The 19296-nt window shown below is 43.8% G+C and overlaps 3 protein-coding genes across 3 annotated transcripts; 2 read left to right on the plus strand and 1 right to left on the minus strand.

Annotated features, from left to right (window-relative positions):
- The first annotated feature begins 937 nt into the window (after positions 1-937).
- On the plus strand, positions 938-3307 carry rpl5a (ribosomal protein L5a). Its single transcript, XM_053883929.1, has 8 exons — positions 938-1036; positions 1323-1392; positions 1465-1580; positions 1662-1796; positions 1904-2106; positions 2324-2501; positions 2973-3061; positions 3154-3307. The coding sequence occupies exons 1-8, from the start codon at positions 1034-1036 to the stop codon at positions 3254-3256; spliced, it is 897 nt and encodes a 298-aa protein (XP_053739904.1). The 5' UTR covers positions 938-1033; the 3' UTR covers positions 3257-3307.
- Positions 3122-11087, minus strand: dipk1aa (divergent protein kinase domain 1Aa). Its single transcript, XM_053883930.1, has 6 exons — positions 11031-11087; positions 6805-6939; positions 5890-5997; positions 5640-5816; positions 4950-5081; positions 3122-4894 (listed from the first exon to the last, which is right to left on the minus strand). Exons 1-6 carry the CDS (start codon positions 11082-11084, stop codon positions 4214-4216), a joined length of 1287 nt encoding a protein of 428 aa, XP_053739905.1. The 5' UTR covers positions 11085-11087; the 3' UTR covers positions 3122-4213.
- Positions 11088-12233: 1146 nt separating this feature from the next.
- On the plus strand, positions 12234-19220 carry mtf2 (metal response element binding transcription factor 2). Its single transcript, XM_053882994.1, has 15 exons — positions 12234-12437; positions 13182-13377; positions 13482-13563; positions 13918-14028; positions 14282-14382; positions 14466-14641; positions 14713-14808; positions 14881-14949; positions 15046-15169; positions 15498-15565; positions 15644-15814; positions 16288-16399; positions 16866-16924; positions 17484-17585; positions 17663-19220. The coding sequence occupies exons 1-15, from the start codon at positions 12433-12435 to the stop codon at positions 18039-18041; spliced, it is 1851 nt and encodes a 616-aa protein (XP_053738969.1). The 5' UTR covers positions 12234-12432; the 3' UTR covers positions 18042-19220.
- Positions 19221-19296: the final 76 nt, after the last annotated feature.

Consider the following 19296-nt stretch of genomic DNA (forward strand, 5'->3'; position numbering starts at 1 on the left):
ACGCTCTAAAGTGTTACTCAATGGCACAAAACTACTTCATATAACATATACATTTAAAAAGAAACTTGACATTAAAAAGGATATCGGGCCAGATTCATCCACAGAAAGGGCCACTTGTGGCCCCTGGGCTGTGCTTTACCCATGTCGGAACACTTATCTTTGCGTATTCTATTTATTAAACTGACAAAAATACCAAATATATTTGATGTTTTAATGACCGTGCCACCAGAGATATGATCTAGCACATTAAAACCAGCAGTACTTGAACCACTGCAGGAAACCTTTGAGGCAGAAACCTTGATCAAACCAGACTCACCACAGTGTAATGATAGAGATGAGCAATTCTGAATTTTTGAATCTTTTCAGGATCTGGAATTTTTTAACCTATTTGGAATGGAGCGAGGCCTGGAGAGCTATTTGCGCCGTTGATCCGACCATTGTGAAATCAGTTCTGCAGAAACTGAGCTTGAGTAAAGAAGCTATCCACCCGAGTGACTCTGACTTTCTTTATCTGACACCTCGGACGTCAGGCCACAGTGACAGCGAGGGATTTTATCGCTCTTGCTGCAGCAGAAAAGCAGAAGGTTCTGCTTCTGTTTTTCCACGTAGAGAGATTTGACTGATAACACTTGGGTTGATTTCCAGTCAGGGTTTGCAAATAAGGCACAATGATGACGCCTTATTGAAAGATGGACTGAATGTGAGGATGGACCATGGATGCAGAGTTAATATGGAAAAAACAGAGACATTTAAAATGTGAATAACCAAGCAATTCATTTGATAAAAAGTAAGGTTGGTTTTTTAATGATCTCTAAATGTATTTGTGTATATTTTTGCAGGATTAATTTGAAAAAACGGAAGGCGGACTTTTGTGTAACGCTGCTGTCCTCTGGCGGTGCGTCGACACGCATCTTCTCCCCCGGAACATTAGGCGGCGCTGTCCGCTCACTCCACTACTTCCACTGTTGTAGACGACAACTTCCGCAAACCGAGACAGCGCTGAATATAGTGAAAGACTCGATTTCTTCCCAATATGGTGAGTTTTCCGCATTAATGTCACGTTTATGGCGTGAGATGGATTGTATGCGCACATATTTGGTGTTATGTCTGCGTATAGTTGGGGGTTAAGGAGCAGATGGAGCTGGATGCTTGCGGTGTTACCCGCCGGTGAGCTGCCGTGTTCCAGCGTGGCCATTCTGTCTGCTGACTATTTGCCGTCCTGGTCTTTCAAATCTGAAAGTTTCGGATTTATTTAAATGATTTACTCCTCAGGCATGACCGTTTGTACTCCCAGCAAATCGTAAACGTATTGTTCTTTGCAGGGTTTTGTGAAAGTGGTGAAAAACAAGGCCTATTTCAAGAGATATGAAGTGAAGTTCAGAAGAAGAAGAGGTGAGTTCTTTCTCCACAGTCCTCGGTTGTCTGTCAAAGTTCACCTCTCAATGGTCACCACGTCTATTTCAGAGGGCAAGACTGACTTCTATGCCCGCAAACGCCTTGTTGTCCAGGACAAGAACAAGTACAACACACCCAAGTACCGGCTGATTGTTCGACTGTCCAACAGAGACATCTGCTGCCAGGTCAGAGCGAGAACAATGCATCCGAGTTAACGTTCAATAGCGGACCATGTGAAACATCTTTGCTTGGATGGTTCCTTTCAGATCGCCTACGCCAAGATCGAAGGCGATCACATTGTTAGTGCTGCTTACTCGCATGAGCTCCCCAAATATGGCATCAACGTGGGCCTCACCAACTACGCTGCGGCCTACTGCACCGGCCTGCTGCTGGCTCGCAGGGTGAGTTTTTATTATCCGAAATATTGGCGCAGTTAATAATGTGCGGAGTGAAACTTAAAATATTAAAGGAGGATTTGTAAGGTTTTTGATCACTTAAATCCTTGTAGGTGCTGCACAAGTTCGGCATGGAGCAGGTGTACGAGGGCCAAGTGGAGGTGACGGGTGACGAGTTTAACGTGGAGAGCGTGGACGGACAGCCCGGCGTCTTCACCTGCTATCTGGACGCAGGTCTGACCAGAACCACGACAGGAAATAAAGTGTTTGGAGCACTGAAGGGAGCAGTGGATGGAGGCCTGGCAATTCCTCACAGGTCAGTGGAAGAGACCTGCTGCTCAGTGCTGTGTGGTTTTCTCCTCTTGATGATGTTACTGAACAGGCTGAGCAAAATGTAGTTGGTCCTTCATTTGCATTAGCTGATGTTTGTTGTCCTTTCAAGACGGGGCTGAGAGAAGAGACAGACCTTATCACCACAGGCTCATAAACAGCTATTTGGTAACCAATGAACTTGACTCATGTCTGATCTCTAGTGTGAAGCGCTTCCCTGGCTACGATGCTGAGAGCAAAGAGTTCAACGCAGAGGTGCACCGCAAACACATCATGGGCATGAACGTGGCCGACTACATGTCCTACCTCATGGACGAGGACGAAGATGCCTACAAGAAACAGTTTTCACGGTTTATCAAGAACGGAATCACGCCAGACACGGTACCTGCACACCCTCTATCAGTGGTTCACACCGCCATAATTGTATATATTTTATATATACATATACATTTCAGTTCTTAAAATATATCGATATACATCGATATATAGACATCGATATCGATGGACATCTATCTAGAGATCGATAGTTATCGATAGACATCGAGGTCTATCGATATAGATATATATCTAGAGAGAGATAAATTCATGCACTGCAATATTGAAGTGTTTAGATTACATGCTTTAAAAAAAACTAGATCTTCTGGTGTTCTTTCGCTACATTGATTCCTTGATTCCTGCTTCTCGATGATGAACCAAAGCTGCTGAGCAAAATGTAGTTGGTCCTGCATTTGCATTAGCTGATGTTCACTGTCCTTTCAAGACGGGGCTGAGAGAAGCACAGGGGCCAAAGAGCAGCTGAGCAAAGGAGAATGAGAGTGTGTGCGATTTATTGTTGTCCTGTCTTCCGCTCAGGTCGAGGAAATGTACGCAAAAGCACACGCCGCCATCAGAGCCAACCCCGTACACGAAAAGAAACCCAAAAAAGACGTCCCAAAGAAGAGGTTGGTAGCTTCGTAACATACTAAAGGGGAGCGGACACTTCCTGCTGCCGTCGTACTGAATGCTAATGCTACTCTTGTTTGTTCCCGGACAGATGGAATCGCGCCAAGCTATCCCTGGCACAGAGAAAGAACCGCGTCGCCCAGAAGAAGGCCAGTTTCTTACGAGCACAAGAGCAAGAAGCAGGCGACGGTTAGCACAGAAGCCGAGGACTCCATTCAAGCTAATAAATTTAATGCAGGTTCTAACTTTGGTTTTTGTCCTTCTTGTGGAGTCAACAGCGAGGCATGGATAAGTGGTACATCATTTTAATTGTGCAAATTCATGCTGGTTCCTTCATACTCAGCAGCAAAGACAACAGGATTATCCAACCAGGTCACGTCGTCCCCAAACGCAGTGTAAGTGGTGATGACCGCGGTGACTGGATGGTACAGCTGTCACATGCTGTCATGTGACCGTAGTGATTCAGAAGAGTACAGCATGTTCTCGATATGGCACTGTGAATTCAACCAAAGTGACAGTACAACGATAAAGGTGAAAACAGAAGCTGGCCACATTCACATTATAAATATCTGTCTGTGGCCACGGTGCAGCATTCGTGTGGTGAAACAGCACGGTGGAGTGGGTTCCTCTGTGACCTTCACACCCCTCTGGTGCCCAACTACATCCTCAACTAATAAGACACAATTGCAGAGTGCAAATCAAGTCTCTTCACTTGGTCCCATATTCACCTTCCTCCTTCAAAAGGCTCCTCCTACCAAGATGACTGGAAGTGTACAGCTTGTAGTGAAGGGTGCAAAGTGAGCCTGCTTCAAATTCTTGCCTCAGTCTTAAATAAGAAACAGACAAAAAAAAGGGAAAATAAAATACTAGGTCGATTACCTTACACAGAACCTGTGACCTTAAGTTTTGCTGGCGATTGCTTTATCCACCTCCAGAGAGGGCACTTTTCAAAGGCAATAGATCTTTAAAATTAAAGGATTAAAATAAGTGCCAAAAAAAGTTCACAAGTTTTAGAGCCGTTTAAAAAAAAAAAAAAAGTTGAACGAAATATATAACTCTCCAGTTCTACTATCCACCTTACATTCGGAGCAGCGTCAGTCCATAGGATTTCTATACAAAATAACTTCATCTGGTATCACAGGCTGGACTGGTCAGGAGTCTTTGGTGTGTGAGATCTGTTTCCACAGCAGCGTCTTCAGGTTGTTGAGGATCAGCGAGTGCTCCATGTTCATCTGTCCGGCGGTGCCCCTGAGAGCGATGCAGGCGTACAGCTGACGCTCCAGCTCTTCCGTCAGCGCTGACGGCGCCCCCCGCAGGAGGTAATCCTTGAGTGTGTGGCAAGCCTTCGCCAAGTTCGGTCGCACCGGATCCTCCCGGCACCGTTTCTGAGACAGGTCGCACGAGGTCTGGCAGTCCGCTCTGTACACGCAGTCCTCGTCCGTCTCGCACTTCAGAACGCGCATGGAGCGGCGGAACTCGTCCTCCGCCACCACTGCTCCGGTGTTGGTGAGATGGAGCTCGTAACGGTCCGTGTAGCCGAAATGTACCGCGGCCAAGTCGCAGATGAGAAAGCTGCCGTAGGTGCCGTGAAAGATGTCTTCCACCAGCTCCAGCAGGCCCATGGCGATCTTGGCCTTGCGAGGCCAGGACGGGGTGAACCACTGGTCCATTGTGCGCTGGAGCCCGCTCGGCACCCAGGACTCCAGCGGCCACGGAAGAGAGAAACCATACAGCGGCCCATTTGGGACACGTTCCATCATGTAGAGGTCTCCGCAGTATCCGAGGAGACGTGGAGTGTGTCCGTGGTCCTGAAGCAGCAGACCCAGCAGCACCTGACCACAGCATCCATTGAAAATTTCTCCTTTTAACAATCAACTTCCTTCCCACCTCATCGATCTGCAGGAGAGCCCACGTCGACCGAGCCTCCGGCAGCGACACTCGCCCGTCTTTGTTTCCGTCGGCGAAGGAGAGGATCCGAGCGACCAGGCCGGTGAGGCTGGCCTGTTCCCCGAGCTTGGACTGGGGAGGAGGACCAGACGTTAGCGCTACAGTGTACGTCTGAGCCAGAGTTTCCACAATAGAAACAGAAACTCTGCTGAGCTGCTCTGACCTTGATCTGAGCAGCAGAAGAACAAGATGTGATTATTCATTTACAGTTCATGCAGTTCCAGGAACAGCGGAAGAACAGATGAAGTCAGTTACACTGTCATTATATTTCAATCCAAATAGTCCTCCTCCTCATAGGTACCGAGGAAAAACACAAGTTCATTTGAGCTGCAGTCTCAGATCACAGGTTCTATTCCAGCGTAAGGCAACTCAGGGTCACGTGGGGTCATTTCTTGAGTGTGTTTCTGCCTCTGGTTTCTTCCCACAGTACATAAGGTTAATGAACTATCAGTGGGTGTGAGTGGTTGTGCGCACCAGGACAGGCTCTTGCCTTCAAGTCCAAATGAAGGGAACCACATGAAATAAATACATAAAAAACTCAGCTCTACCAGGAGCCTTGAGCAAAGTAAGCTCCATGTTTCCTACACTGCTCTGGAAAGCCATATAGTCTGAAGGACAGAAAGGCATTACCTTCAGATAATTGAAGACCATCTCTTTGAACTTCTCCGCCGACGTGCCTTTGGTGGGCTTATCAAAGGTGGGAGGGTCCTTCCGGGGTTCCGGCTCCTCGGCCAGCTCAAAGTGGGCCACTTCTCCCAACTTGCAGCGCACGATTCCATCGCGGTCGCCCCAGCTCCCCGTGTAGACCTGAGGGACGCTCATGAACTTGAGCATCAAGCTTCTTCTGTGCGTCTGAAAGAGAAGCTGGGGAGTCTCTCACCTGATTGTTGGGCAGTGTTGACAGGCACCTGCTTAAGTAGAAGGTTTCTTTGTCACACAGACTACTGCAGGCAGAACCGCCGATGATTCCTTGTCTGTATTTGTCACACTGCCGAGGAGACAGAGCTTGTTCATCTGGGCTGCCTCGACTTTACAAGCAGACTTTGACCAACAGGAGGAAACAGTCACAAACTATGATCAAGCTGAGTCCGTGTTTGACTACTCTGTTCATCTGGAACCTTCATACGACGAGGGAAAATGAAGATACTGTATGTTCATCACAGAGGAGGTCATGTGATCGTCGGCATGTGTTCACTCTAATAACTAATAAGTCCCTGATGTGAATAAAAATGCTTCATTTAAACACGTCTTTCGGAATTAAACGACCCAACAGAACTTTATTCCGAGACACTCGTGTTAGACTGGTTGATGGTCGGGTCATACGCGATCCAAGATGGCTTCCCTGAATGTAAACAGGAAGTAGAAGTTTTGAATCAAATGTTTGACTATAATAACTATTAATGGTTCAGAAGAATTTCAATTTCAAAGCAATTTCAGTAGTAGAAACCCTGGCCATTGTGTAGCGAAAAACATCCCTGAACAAAAGCAAACAGGTTGCTTTTTTCTGTTGTCTAATTGTCTAATAAATGTTTATTCTGTGTATGTGAACTACACTGCAGCCCATGCAAACAGTGGCTATCGCGGGTCTGGTTGAGGACTGTGACACAGTTTTTGGACTGTCTTCCTTTGGTAACTGGAGCGTGTTGAACTTGGCCCTCACATCTTTCCGAGGCAGCTGGAATGTATATGGAGCAGATTCCCTGATGTTAAGTGAGAAGGAGATGATGTTCTTTTTCCAAACCTTGACAAGCATTTGAGAATGAGCATGAAACGCACAAACAGATTGATCACTCACAATGGTGCTCTTGCACTGGTGACCTCTGCACAGCTCAGAGTACGCAGAGTATTGCACGTAGAGCACCCAACTCCCCACCAGCACCGTCAGCCATGTGATGAACAGATACTTCACCCGGACAAAGGAGATCCGAGCCTGAAACCAAAACCACTGTGAGAAAACAGAGGAAAGAAAAATGGCCGTCCTTCTTGTATACGTAAAAAACGTAAATGGGTCAGATTATGATGAGTCAGCATTCGCGACTGCTAATTGGGAATGGCTCGCGGCTGCTTTTCCAGTTGTCCCAGCGTGTCATGAGCATCGCATGGTCTGTGAATCTGACGACAGAACAGGTCACAGCATGCACATATCATGTGACCCAAACTCTGTCAGACCATGAACCTGTCAGGAGGTCAGTAGTGTCAGTACACAGAAGGTGCGAGGGAAAGTGTCCGGCGAATACAGAGACACGACCTGGTTACGACAGTTGATAAAAATCGCAAAAGGTCCAGGAACCTTGTTTAATCCTCTCCATAAAGCAGAAGGCACCGCAAAAATAGGTTCACTTGTATAGAAGTCAAGAACAGTGGTTAAACAAATAAGACTATCAGTCACAAGGAATGAACTATCCAGACTTCTTATCTGATACACTAAACCACTGCAGAAAACTGTTTAAAGATTTAAAAAAATGGACCACCCTTTGGTACTAAATTGAACCAAGTTTAAAATGTCTCTTACGAGTGGCATCTGATCTGTAGAGGGCGCCAGGGTGCGACCCCACCCCTCAAACAATGTTGAATAAATGTGTTCTAAAGCGAAAAGAGGAGAGAGATGAATATTATATAGATATTAAGGTCACCAGTGTGTTGAATATTTGATGTATTTCCGCCTCGAGGTGCACAACTGTCGACTCTCCTGAGAGCTCCGCACGTGCAGTATTGAGATGATTCTGAAGTGGCCTCTACAACAGTTGGGTATCAACAGCACAGTGTTCCATGTTCGAAATAAAGGTATAACAAATTTTGTTATGGGTTATTCATCTGTGACGCACAATGCAAGGCACGGAGGTCAATTTTATTTTTGTGTATGGTTAGCTTGAATTCAATAATAATATAATACAGACCAAAAACTACTGTGATCCCTAAAGAATGCAAGAGAACTTAAGGGATGCCGACAACCTTTAGCAGGTTTTCCCCTTAAACAGACCCAGTACTTCAGTCAAGATCTGTTTAAATTCAGAATATAGTCTGCAATTCCAAAACATTTAAGAAGTGGAATTGAAGTCGCCCTTTTAGCCGTTTAATCTATGAAATTATATATATATATGTTTATCCTGTATTTGTGAACCACACTGCGGACCATGCTAACAGTGGCACCGTGATCCGCAAAGAACACAGTAGAACTTAAGGGATCCCTTCTCTTGACCGTGTTAACCCTGTACTGAAGAAAAGCAGGGATCATTGGGGTGTCATTTACCCGACAACCTCTGAAGGTTTTTCCCCATAAACAGGCCCAGTACTTGAGTCAAAGTCTGTTTAAATTCAGAACATAGTCTGTGATTCCAGAACATTTAAGGAGTGGAATGAATGTCGCCCTTTTAGCCGTTTCATATAAAGGCATGACAGAAATCACCACTGCTAAACTCCGGCCATTTGGGTCACACATACTTGAGACTTTGACCAGAACAAATCTGCAGTTTTCCTTCCGAGATCACGTCACACGCCCAGTGGATAAAGTGATTTGATTCCCGCTCTGATCACATGGCAGAGGCAGCTCATGTTGTGTGTTTTGGCAGCGACTTGTGCTTCTTGATTCAGCCACAGCACTGCAGTATAAATCCCAGCAAAACAGGCAGCCGGCAAAGCAGAGGACATGTTTGTGTGATCTTTGATGTGCTGTGATTAGTGAGCAGAGTAAACACGACAAAAGAATTGTGTCACAGCGCCAGACCACACACACACACAGACGCACGCACGCTGGTGTAATTGAAGTCGTCTGTTAGAGTTTTTATGGATTTCCTCCGCAGTTTGATCGTGACTCTTGTTGGTGAGTCCATTACTCCTCACAGCCAGTGACAATACTTTTACAACACAATTAGGTGGGCGCTTGAGAGACAGTCTAGTTTGTTCCGAGGAGATAGTGTCAGGCCTGGAGGGAGTGAACCTGCAGCATCAGGGAGGCACAACACCACCACACCACTTCCATTGACTTTGCAAGATAAACAGACCGGCACGGAAACTTTGATTACAGAACACTGCCTGTAACGTATGGAAATCCCAGAGACTTAAAAAGCCAGTGGTGTTGACATTGCAACAGATGACTGGCAGTCATGAGTGCATGTTTGCGTGTCTCCATTAAATGGCGTAACACAAGCAGCAAAGAGACTAATGCCTCAATTACTGTCTCTTCTTCTACGGAACCTAATACATCTCCTTCACGACAGACGGACTTCGATATTTTGCTGCGGAAGAAAGGGCTGTGTTTAAGAGCTGTTGAAGAAAAACAGAAACAGGGCAAATACCGGGATGTTCCCGGGACAACCATGAGATGTAATCTCTCTGGTGTGTCCTGGGTCAGCTCAGGAGGCCTCCTCCTCCCTGGCCTTGAACAGGGAGGCATCTTGGCAACAAAGCCGAGCCACCTGAACAACAGCGCTCTGAGCCTCTCCTGGATGACTCTTATCTCCAAGCCTAGATCCCATCGCTTCAGCTGCCCACCCCACAGGTGACATGGATCAAGTGGTCAATCATCAAAAGCTCCTAGTGACTCAAGAGGCTGCACCGAAAAAACAGTAGGAAATTCTGTCTTTGACTCATGAAAAGTGCCACACCATGGGAATCTCTAATAAACTCATATTTCAATTGAAACATTTAAATGCATCAGGACTAAAACAGATCCTTCCACTTTCAAGTGTGTTAACACCAAAAAATGTTAAAAAGAAATCAAGTTTAACAGTTGGGAGATGTGTGCTGCCTTAAAAGTTGTGGTGCCAACAATAGACAAATAACATGACATGGACACTCAGCAGCACCACTACATTAAATAAACATCATGATTCAGGGGTAATTTCACTCATTCTCCTAAGCAGAGACGTGAAGTTTCACTTCATTATTTTGATGTCGTTCTAGTTTTAAGTCAAGTGAAGCAGCACAGGCAGATGTGCAAATTGCTGTGCTAAACAATGCAGTAAAGAAAAGTAGAATAAGTTTTTGTCCTCTAATAAACACATTCGTGTACATGTGAGGTTCCTCGAATTTAAACTTTCGTTTGTTCATTTCCAGTTGGGAACTGGGAGGACTGGTTGTACGAACAAATAGAACATGAATGAGCATAAAAAGTTGACTATATTCATGTGGAAATGATAAGGCAGAATTACTTCATGTGTGTCACCTGTGTACAAAGTTGTGACTATGAAGGGGCTCAACATGAGCCCCAGTGTTGCGGCAAAATTGATACTCTAATATTTGTATGCTAAACATCTGTGTTGATGTCATAACTGCCGATGGTGCGTGCGTGCATGGAAGTGTGTAATGTGGAAAGCCCTCCTGGACCACAAGTGAATTCCAGCCTGTAGAGTTACCAGCTGTCAGCGCCGATCTTCGATTACTCGGCATTAAACCATCATGAAGTCATTACGTCCAGACTCGGCACAAAGAGCTGCAGTATCATCTTCAGATGCCGGCGCAGCCTGTTGCTGATGGAGTTGTTTCCTGAGCTTGCCAGAACCTCATCAGAGCGTGAGCTTCCTGCCGACTTCCTTGTTTTGACATCCATAACCGTGGTGCTACTCTTTAGGGAACCCAGGAGTGTTGGTGACATGTTTTTCATCTTTCATGAGGCTTTTTCTTTTCAACAAAAAAAACAAATAAGAGGGCCAGGGATTCAGAAACCCACTGCATGATGTAACAACTTCACGTCTTAGTGTGGTAGGAGTCGCTCCTGGCAGGCCATCTGCAACAGATTACCAGGTTCAGACTGTACTTCTCATCCAGAAGGATTCTTGGCACCACTGGATGGCCAGACTCAGAGAGAGCCAGACTCTTCACTCATTGAGGGAAAAGCATGATCCCAGATTGGGTGCTACAGAAGCATATGGTCAATGGAATCTATCAAAGTGACTGTCCATTCTATGATCTGATCATGAATGGAGGAGCTCTATCGACCCGTCCCAGCAAGAAAACAGCCAGCTGACACTCACTCTCTCGCTCTCTTTAGGTGCTGTATTTTACAGAGACGTGATCGTTTACCTGGAAGTAGAAAGACTTTTTCATCCAGGCCCGTGGAAACACCCCCTTCGCCATCACAGAAATAGATCATCTCAGTTCGTGGACCTGGTTGTGGAAGACCATCCAAACACGCCGGATGAAGCGTCCCCCGATCGCCGACAAACACCGCTCCTCGTTCACCGAAAGAGCCCAGGGTCGGTGCATGTCATCCGGTCATGCGGTGGTGTGATCCGGGGCGTGTGGTGAGTCTTCAGCAGCGAGGTTTCACTCTACTCGCGCCTCGCCGCTCCGCAGCAGCTGCTGCTTTTCACACAAACCAACATACCTCCAGCAGAAAAAAAAAAAAAAAAAAAAAGCTCAACGCGCAGGCGCAATGTAAACGTCTCACATACATCTCCAATTTCCTCACAGATTACGGAATATTTGAATGAAATACAATGATACATTCATTATTAGGAGAAAATAAATGTAGTCACACGATGTTATATATTAGTTTCTGTGACTTGTTTAATCGGAAGTAAGAGCGGACCGCTGGGTTTTCATAATAAAAGACATACCTGTCAGTTAATTTCGTTTTATCCGGATAATGATGGAAGTCGCCATTCCTCGTCAATTGCCGTTTAGGGTTTAATGGATTCCTAATATTTTTTATTAGTAGTTAAACAAATCATCCTCAATTGTATCGCAAAGTAAAGGTGAATTGTTTTTGAAACACAGGTTCTCTCGCAAAGCTAGTCATCAACATCAACCCGCGGAAAAAAATCACTAAAATAATGAATGGGTTGTAAAAAAAAACTTTATTATTTATTAAGTGACAGGCACCTTCGAGCATAACTTCCGCTAATATTTCAAAATAATAGCTCAACTAGCTTTGAAGTAACTATTTCTGTATTTAAACAGTGACACTTTTTAAAATGTAATTATTAACAAGTCAATCACGCTATGTTTATGATGAGGCGTTACCTAACATTTTAATTTTGTCAGTTATAATTACCATGAGCAGAGCCTTGTCTCTAGCTCCGTTTAAAACTCTTTTTTTTAATTCTTTTATCTCAATACTAGGTGCACAATTTACCATCACAATAAGCTTTAAAACGCGTTTGGAAACATTGGGTACATCTTTAAGGGGCGGATATAACACGACCAGCCTACAATTTCAAATGTTTGAAAGCCCCAAAACAGGCAGCCGCGCTTGGTCGTCCCTTCCCACAATGCACTCCCCGATCATCAGCGGGAAACCAAAATGGCGAGCGTGCTCGGAGAAAATCAACCGTTTGTGATTTTCTGAAGAAGCTTCTCGCGTTTCAAGTTAGCGCGGTCTGCTTTTGAAAGTAGACGGTAAACGGACGAGGCGGAATTGTGCAGCTACGTGTATCATTGAATTTTAATTTCACTGGCGCTCGGGAGACGCGGAGTTGCCCGAATGAGGTATTGTTGTCATCCTGTCGGGGGGTGTGGGTGCGCTGGCCACTGACCTGGCCGGGCCCGGGTTACTGCTTAGCCTGCGGATGCGTCGCGCTGACACTTTCAACGTCTGCCGCTCTGTCGTGCTTCGAACCCCCCTGTTTTATTTTTAGAACATGTGACATTAACAGCCAATGTGCCACCGTGCTAGTGGCCTGAACAAAGAGCCCCCCTTATTAGACTGACGACCCTGGAAATTCTAGTTTAGTTTTCGTCCAACATAAGTCTTTAAGGTTACAATTTAATTTATATGGGTGGAGCCCACGACTGTCACTGCCAAGGTGCTTTTAGGAAAATGAAATGCAGCGATTGTGGTGAACTATTAGCTTCAACCAGCAAACCTAAATCTTCCTCTTTGTGTCGTCAGAACAGGAAGTGGATTTATGTATCTTTTTGATTGCGTTTTAAAGATATAAAGCTAACAAACTAAGTATGGAATTCTGTGTTATTAATTCTAAAATACACGAGTTTATGTTCTATCAGTGACCTACAGTAGAAGCTGTGGCTCTGGGAAAGTCATTGGAGATCTTCAAACGTCCCTTTCATTCAGTTTTATTGTTTTAGTTACTTTGAGAAATTACATAGGACTGTGGATGTGATGATGGCTGACTTGAAGTTATGACTCTAAGCTTCAAAGTACTAAATGGATAGACGACTATGAAAAATGTAATGACCTGAACAATTTGTTTCTCCCACTGTCCTTTCTAGAGACTCGGGTGTCGTGGGCCGCTTGTCTGTCCATCAGAGGGCTCTCCCTCAGAGGCAAGTGGTCTCGCTGTCACCATCCAGACTGTCCCGGGTCGATTATGGAGAGGAAGATGATGGGTCCGAGAGGTTCACCGAAGGACAGGATGTCTTGGCTCGCTGGTCAGATGGGCTCTTCTACCTGGGGACAATCACAAAGGTTAGTTCTTGATATCAACAAACATGTTGATCATCTTTTTTTTCACCACTGTCAAAAAAGTGTCTAATAATTATGTTATTCTAATATCTCTTTAAACTCCTCAGATAGACTGTGACAAACAGCGATGCTTCGTGGTGTTTGAAGATCGGTCAAAGTCCTGGGTGCTCTGGAGTGACATTCAGACCGGTAGGTGTGAGATCGATTAATAGTAAATGCATTTGCGCATGTGATGTAGGCCAGGTCATTCTTTTTTATGGTAATCTAGGTTGTGTTGTTGAACGTCACCATGCTATCTATACTGCTGCCTGTCTTTTGCAAGATTTATCTCCCTGCTCTCACACCGGCAGTTAACTGTCCCTTGACCTTTGAGGTATCAGGACAAGACCAGAGAAGTGCTGACATGGCCTCAACTAGCATTATACCTAATTGAGATAACTGTCAACACGAACGTTGCTCTAAAGGTCATCGAGTTCAGCAGTGGGGCTTCACTTTCAAAACATTCCAAGTTTGATACGCTCATCTATTCTTCATATCTTTTAGGAGACGAAGATGATGATGAGGATGACGATGACGACATTGTATGCTCCATATGTCAGGACGAAACCTCAGAGGAACCAAATGAGATTGTTATATGTGACAAATGTGGACAAGGTAGCGTTGACACAATAGAGTTACCCCTTGACTGGTTGTTGCCTTTTCTATTTAGATAAACCTCAGTAAAGCTGTTGACCATTTTTTTTTCTTTGGAAAGCTGCTATGATTATTTTCTTTCACTTATGCTAATTCATGATCACTAAAGCTTTATGTTTTTGAGGTGTGAAATTGAATATCATTTGCCACGTCTTTGTCTTTTATGAATGACTGCCCACTGGAATATACACATTAAAGGGTTCATGTTTGATAGGCTACCACCAGATCTGCCACTCACCCATCATTGACGCAACAGTCATCGACTCCGATGACAAGTGGCTCTGCTCCGAGTGTGAAATCCCTGCTCCACCTGAGGTGAATACATATTTATATATACAGTACATTTAAATACACATTTCGGGTTTGTGTATAATATTCCTTTTGTCTCTGGACTACAGAGGGCGCACTTGCACATAAAAGATGAAGAACATGAACGCTTCCTGCCTCTTGAGCATCAGCAGCAGAATATGGAGCTGCATTTGTCCCTGCCCTACTCCCTGGAGGGCCTGGTGTGGGACCAAGGTCACAAGACGAATACTCAGCGCCGCTACTGCTACTGTGGTGGTCCAGGAGAGTGAGTATCTAACTCAGGGTTAATTACAGCAGTTTAAGAGTCCATCTTTAAATAAAACATTCTCTCCGTAGATGGTATCTGAAGATGCTGCAGTGTAACAGGTGTGAGCAGTGGTTCCATGAGGGCTGTCTTCAGTGTCTAACCAAGCCAATGCTCTATGGAGACAGGTATGACTGAATGGTATTATGTTTGTGAGGTGCTCCCCAAATGTTGTTGCTTAAATCTTCTATTTGTTTTAGGTTTTATTATTTTATTTGTTCCGTTTGCAACGGTGGACCTGAGTACATCAGGCGACTTCCTCTCAGATGGTGAGTTGTTGTATACGATCCCAGAAAAGACTGGAGGAGATTTGTGGCGTTCATTTCTATCAATCATCCATGTGGTTGTCTGGATGTGAATTTCAGGGAGGATGTTACCCACCTCAGCTTGTACAACCTGAGTGTCATCCACAAGAAGAAGTATTTTGACTCTGAAATGGACTTGATGTCATACATCAACAACAACTGGGAACTGCTGCAGCTGGGAGAAGTAAGAGACTTCTGAATATTGAATTGAATATTGATAAAAGAAAATCTCATTGTTAAACGTACCAGACATATGCTTTGGAACCGTCAATGAATGGGTAGGGTTGCAGCAATTGTTATTTCAAACTATTTTATTCAAAGTTATTATAATTTAGTGAGAAATCACTGCAAACATTACAGCAGTGTACCATAGCAACATTAATGTGATCTAAACTTAACTTGTGTTACATCATTCAGTTGCATATAATGCAGTACACTCACTGAAAGGTGTGTGTGACTGTGCGTCAGTGGGTTCTTCATTTAATCATTAATTTACTTGTGTCCTCCCAAAGCTGGCAAAAACCCCTCGGTCGGAGCGATACGAGAACATCCTGGATGCCTTGAATAACAACAGCAGCATGTAAGTCGGCAGCATGTAGCGCTTGTTTCTAACGGATACGGCATCTTTTAACCTCCTGTTGCGCTAATTTGTCTCCAGGTTCATGTCAGGGAAGGAGGTGAAGAAAAAAAAGCACTTGTTTGGCTTGAGGATTCGTTTTCCTCCAGCGCCCCCAAGTTCAGATGAAGCATCCAACAGAGTGTTAGAGCGAGCATCCCATGAGATCACTATCAAAGGCTGCAAGTCCAGCAAAGCTCTCAGTGGCATCAGGTGAGAATTGACCTCTGGTTATTTGTGTCAGTGGAATTTGGTGTCCAAGTCTTTTGAGAATTCTAACTGGTTTCCTGTCAGTACAACTGAACATGACGGCAAAGTTGCAAGTCACTTGGTCCATAGCTGGCTTCATTCTGGAACTTACAATGGTTATCGCTCAATTCCCAACTGGAATTTAAAAGATAAAAAGTTTTTGCAAGATCTTTCCACAAAATATTGATGCATAAATGCATCACTGAATTAAGTAATTAATGGCAAAACAAGAACTTGATCAGCACTATATGAAAAAAAATATCTAATGCTGGGTAGAATAAACACCTTCATATATAAAGTATGTGACTCAGATTGCTAATAATAATGGGATTCTGAAAATATAGTCTCTCGCAACCCTCTCTTGCCATTTACTGCATGTCCTTATATTTGTGCTTTCAGTGTTTATTGACGTGAACTATTTTATTTGTCGTCTCCAGACCGTTGACAAACGGAGTTGGAAAGAAATCAAAGAAAAAAAAGCGGAAACAAAGAAAGCGCTCTTTTGCAACTCTGGTGAAGTCGGAGCGCTCTGGCGAACTTCTGTCCCAGGTGCGTGTCTCCAGGACTGTGTGGACGTGCCTGTGCAGCATTTGCACAGGGAACATTTGTGGCTTTAGTGGATGGTAGCTGGCTGTTTTGAATTTGTGGTCACTGTGGAGAGTCTGAGATGCCGATTTACAATGCAAAGTGTAAATTCATGAAAAAAATTGAAGGTTGTTTTTTTAACCATAATATAGATGCTCCAGTTAATGGCAGCATTTCAACAGGTGGTCATGAAGCTGCTTACAGCAGGAGTGCTTTCATTATTGATCAACATTAAGTCAACGTGTTGTTTCTGCATCCAGCAATCAAACTCTCCTCCAGACAGCTTCAGATTTACCACAACCATTTCGTTTTGTGCAACCATTGTTTTGTCTTTATTTAAAAGCCACATTATTTTGAACGTTTTTTTAACTAAACAAGGGGCTTCCTGTGCTTAATATTTAAATGCTTATGAATAAATTGTGTCTTGCAGGAGCTACGAAGGTCATCACACATGGAGTCACGTTCGATGGATCACTACCCCTCCATCAAGTGAGTCTGAAATTATCCCTCAAGTGAAACTAGTCGATGATTTTGATCTGAAATGAAAACATTTCACAATGTATTTTACATCGCAGAGGCATTGCTCAAAGGTGCAGTGTCTTCTAAGACATGAAAAGGAAACCTTGATATGATTTTGCTGGTGTAGTCTTGAGATAGTGTGGCGTTTTATTTGGTTTCGAGCCAAGTGTGCACCCAGATTGATAGATAGATCTGCTGGTCAGGGAAATCATGGTGTGGCATGCTGAGTTGAACTTGGTCGCCTAATATACACACTTGCGGCTTGAAAGAAAAATAAGTTGCTGCCTTTGGTACTGAAGTAACTGGGATTCATTATAGTATCATTTAATCTCAGATAATCCAAATTTGGTCTCCGGTCACTGAGAAATCTACTTGAAAAATGAATGTAATTTTTTTGTTATCAAAATGCCTAATATTTACCTGTGGACGGTGAATTAGTTGAGCTTTTATATTGTGCTTCAAAAGCTGATTTTGGTATGTGTAATGTGATGTATTTTTATTTATTTGTTTATTTATTTTTGGACATAAGGAGCGACAGGTCCATGATGTTATCGCAAACCTCAGATGTGGAATCGATAGGAGCCTTGAGCACCACTGAAACTACCTCAACTAGCATTTCAAGACAGTCCAGGTAAAGAGCTGACTCACAAGTTTTTGTTTGTGTTAATTCTTAGCACTGTATTTTTTTTTTTTAATTCCTTCTTTCAGCCTCTGTAGCTCTAGCAAGACCCGTTCGTCAGCCAACATCATGCCTGCTTCGCCCCCTCCAATCAAACGAAAGCGTGGACGTCCACGAAGGGTCGTACAAGCTCCCAACCCTCGGAACCCCCCTCCTCCCATCCAGGCAGAGCCAAGCCCCACAACAACAGAGATGATGACCAATCTTCCAGGGCTGCACTCCATGGACATAGTTCACAGCATGAACCCCAATAGCCAGCTGTCCCACCTCAAGAGCTCCATCAGCAGCTACTTTGGTGCTGCTGGTCGACTGGCCTGTGGAGAGAAGTACAAGGTTCTGGCGCGCCGGGTCACCTTGGATGGTAAGGTGCAGTATTTGGTGGAGTGGGAAGGAGTCACTGCCTCGTAGACTTTGTCACCCTTGCCTGCTGGTCTCTTAAGTTTAGACTGGAGAAGTGAAGAGCAGAGCAAGCCCCCGTCTCTTCTTCTTGAGTTAACCTACACTGATCGAGTGAAACGGTCATCCAACCAGCATTTTGGAGTTTTACCTTTCACTAACTTCACATATGCTTCTTACTGATCGGTGCTCTGCACTTGTAAGCTTTCTGTGAACTTTTTTTTTGTCCTCTAATGGATTTGTTTTATCTTTTTATATCAGTGAAAGAAGGTTTTGCGGTTTCTAAGTTGTCAAAAGTGTCACATTTCCAAAATGCTGCATCTATTCAGTCAGAGTTCAATATTCATTTTTTACTTTTGACACACAGTGGGGAAAGTTGGGTTCCCATTGTCCAGCCAAACTTTTAGGTCGTGAAAATTGAGTTTGGAGAAATCAAATGCTGCTGCAAATGTGTATTATTTTCTATATAATTATTATCCTTCATGTATTTTTTGACTATATTTACCTGTGCTTGCTCAAGTCTTTCTTCATTGTGTCATATAGATTCATTTGGTTTTCTTCTAATCATAGAGAGCATGTACATTTATTTCTGCCTTCTCAGTGAAATGGCATAAGCTGCATATACAGTATTGTGTATCAATTATCCAAAACCCCCTACAGTTCTTTAAGAATAGCTTCCTGTTCCATTTTGCTGCATTGTGGTATTTGGACAACACTGATGAAACTTGCTTGAGCCAGTCATGAAAATGTGCTCAGTATTTATTTTTATATAAATTTGAATTTATTTTTCTCATCCATTTGTTAAACCTGCTCTCCACAGCCAACTCTTCGATGGCCATTTATATTAAAATATGATATTGTGATGGAGATGTTATAAAACAGTCATTTCACCTTTTGTGTTTTTAAATTATGTTGGAATGTAGTGATCAGAGATGCCTTTAAATGTAGTCCTGTCTGCTTTTTGTCTAACCCACCAGTGTGAACACTGTCATGGCCAAAGACCTCTTTTGATCATAGAAGGGGACAGTTCTATCCATCAATACGTGTTATTTCTCAACTGGTTTTGTTTGAGGACGAATTATTGTAACATTTGCTGCTGATGTCTATCACAGTTCATTTATGCTTCACATGAGAGCTGAGTTCTTTCCTGTCAGATATATTTTCCTCTTAAATGTTTAAAAAACAATAAAATTTCAGTGTTATTTTTGAACCGTGTCTATTCACTCTTTTTATTGTAAACAGTAAATAGTAACTCGGCTGGTTGTCG

The sequence above is a fragment of the Synchiropus splendidus genome, chromosome 13 (genome assembly GCF_027744825.2).
Source record: "Synchiropus splendidus isolate RoL2022-P1 chromosome 13, RoL_Sspl_1.0, whole genome shotgun sequence".
In the NCBI taxonomy this organism is placed as follows: domain Eukaryota; kingdom Metazoa; phylum Chordata; class Actinopteri; order Syngnathiformes; family Callionymidae; genus Synchiropus; species Synchiropus splendidus.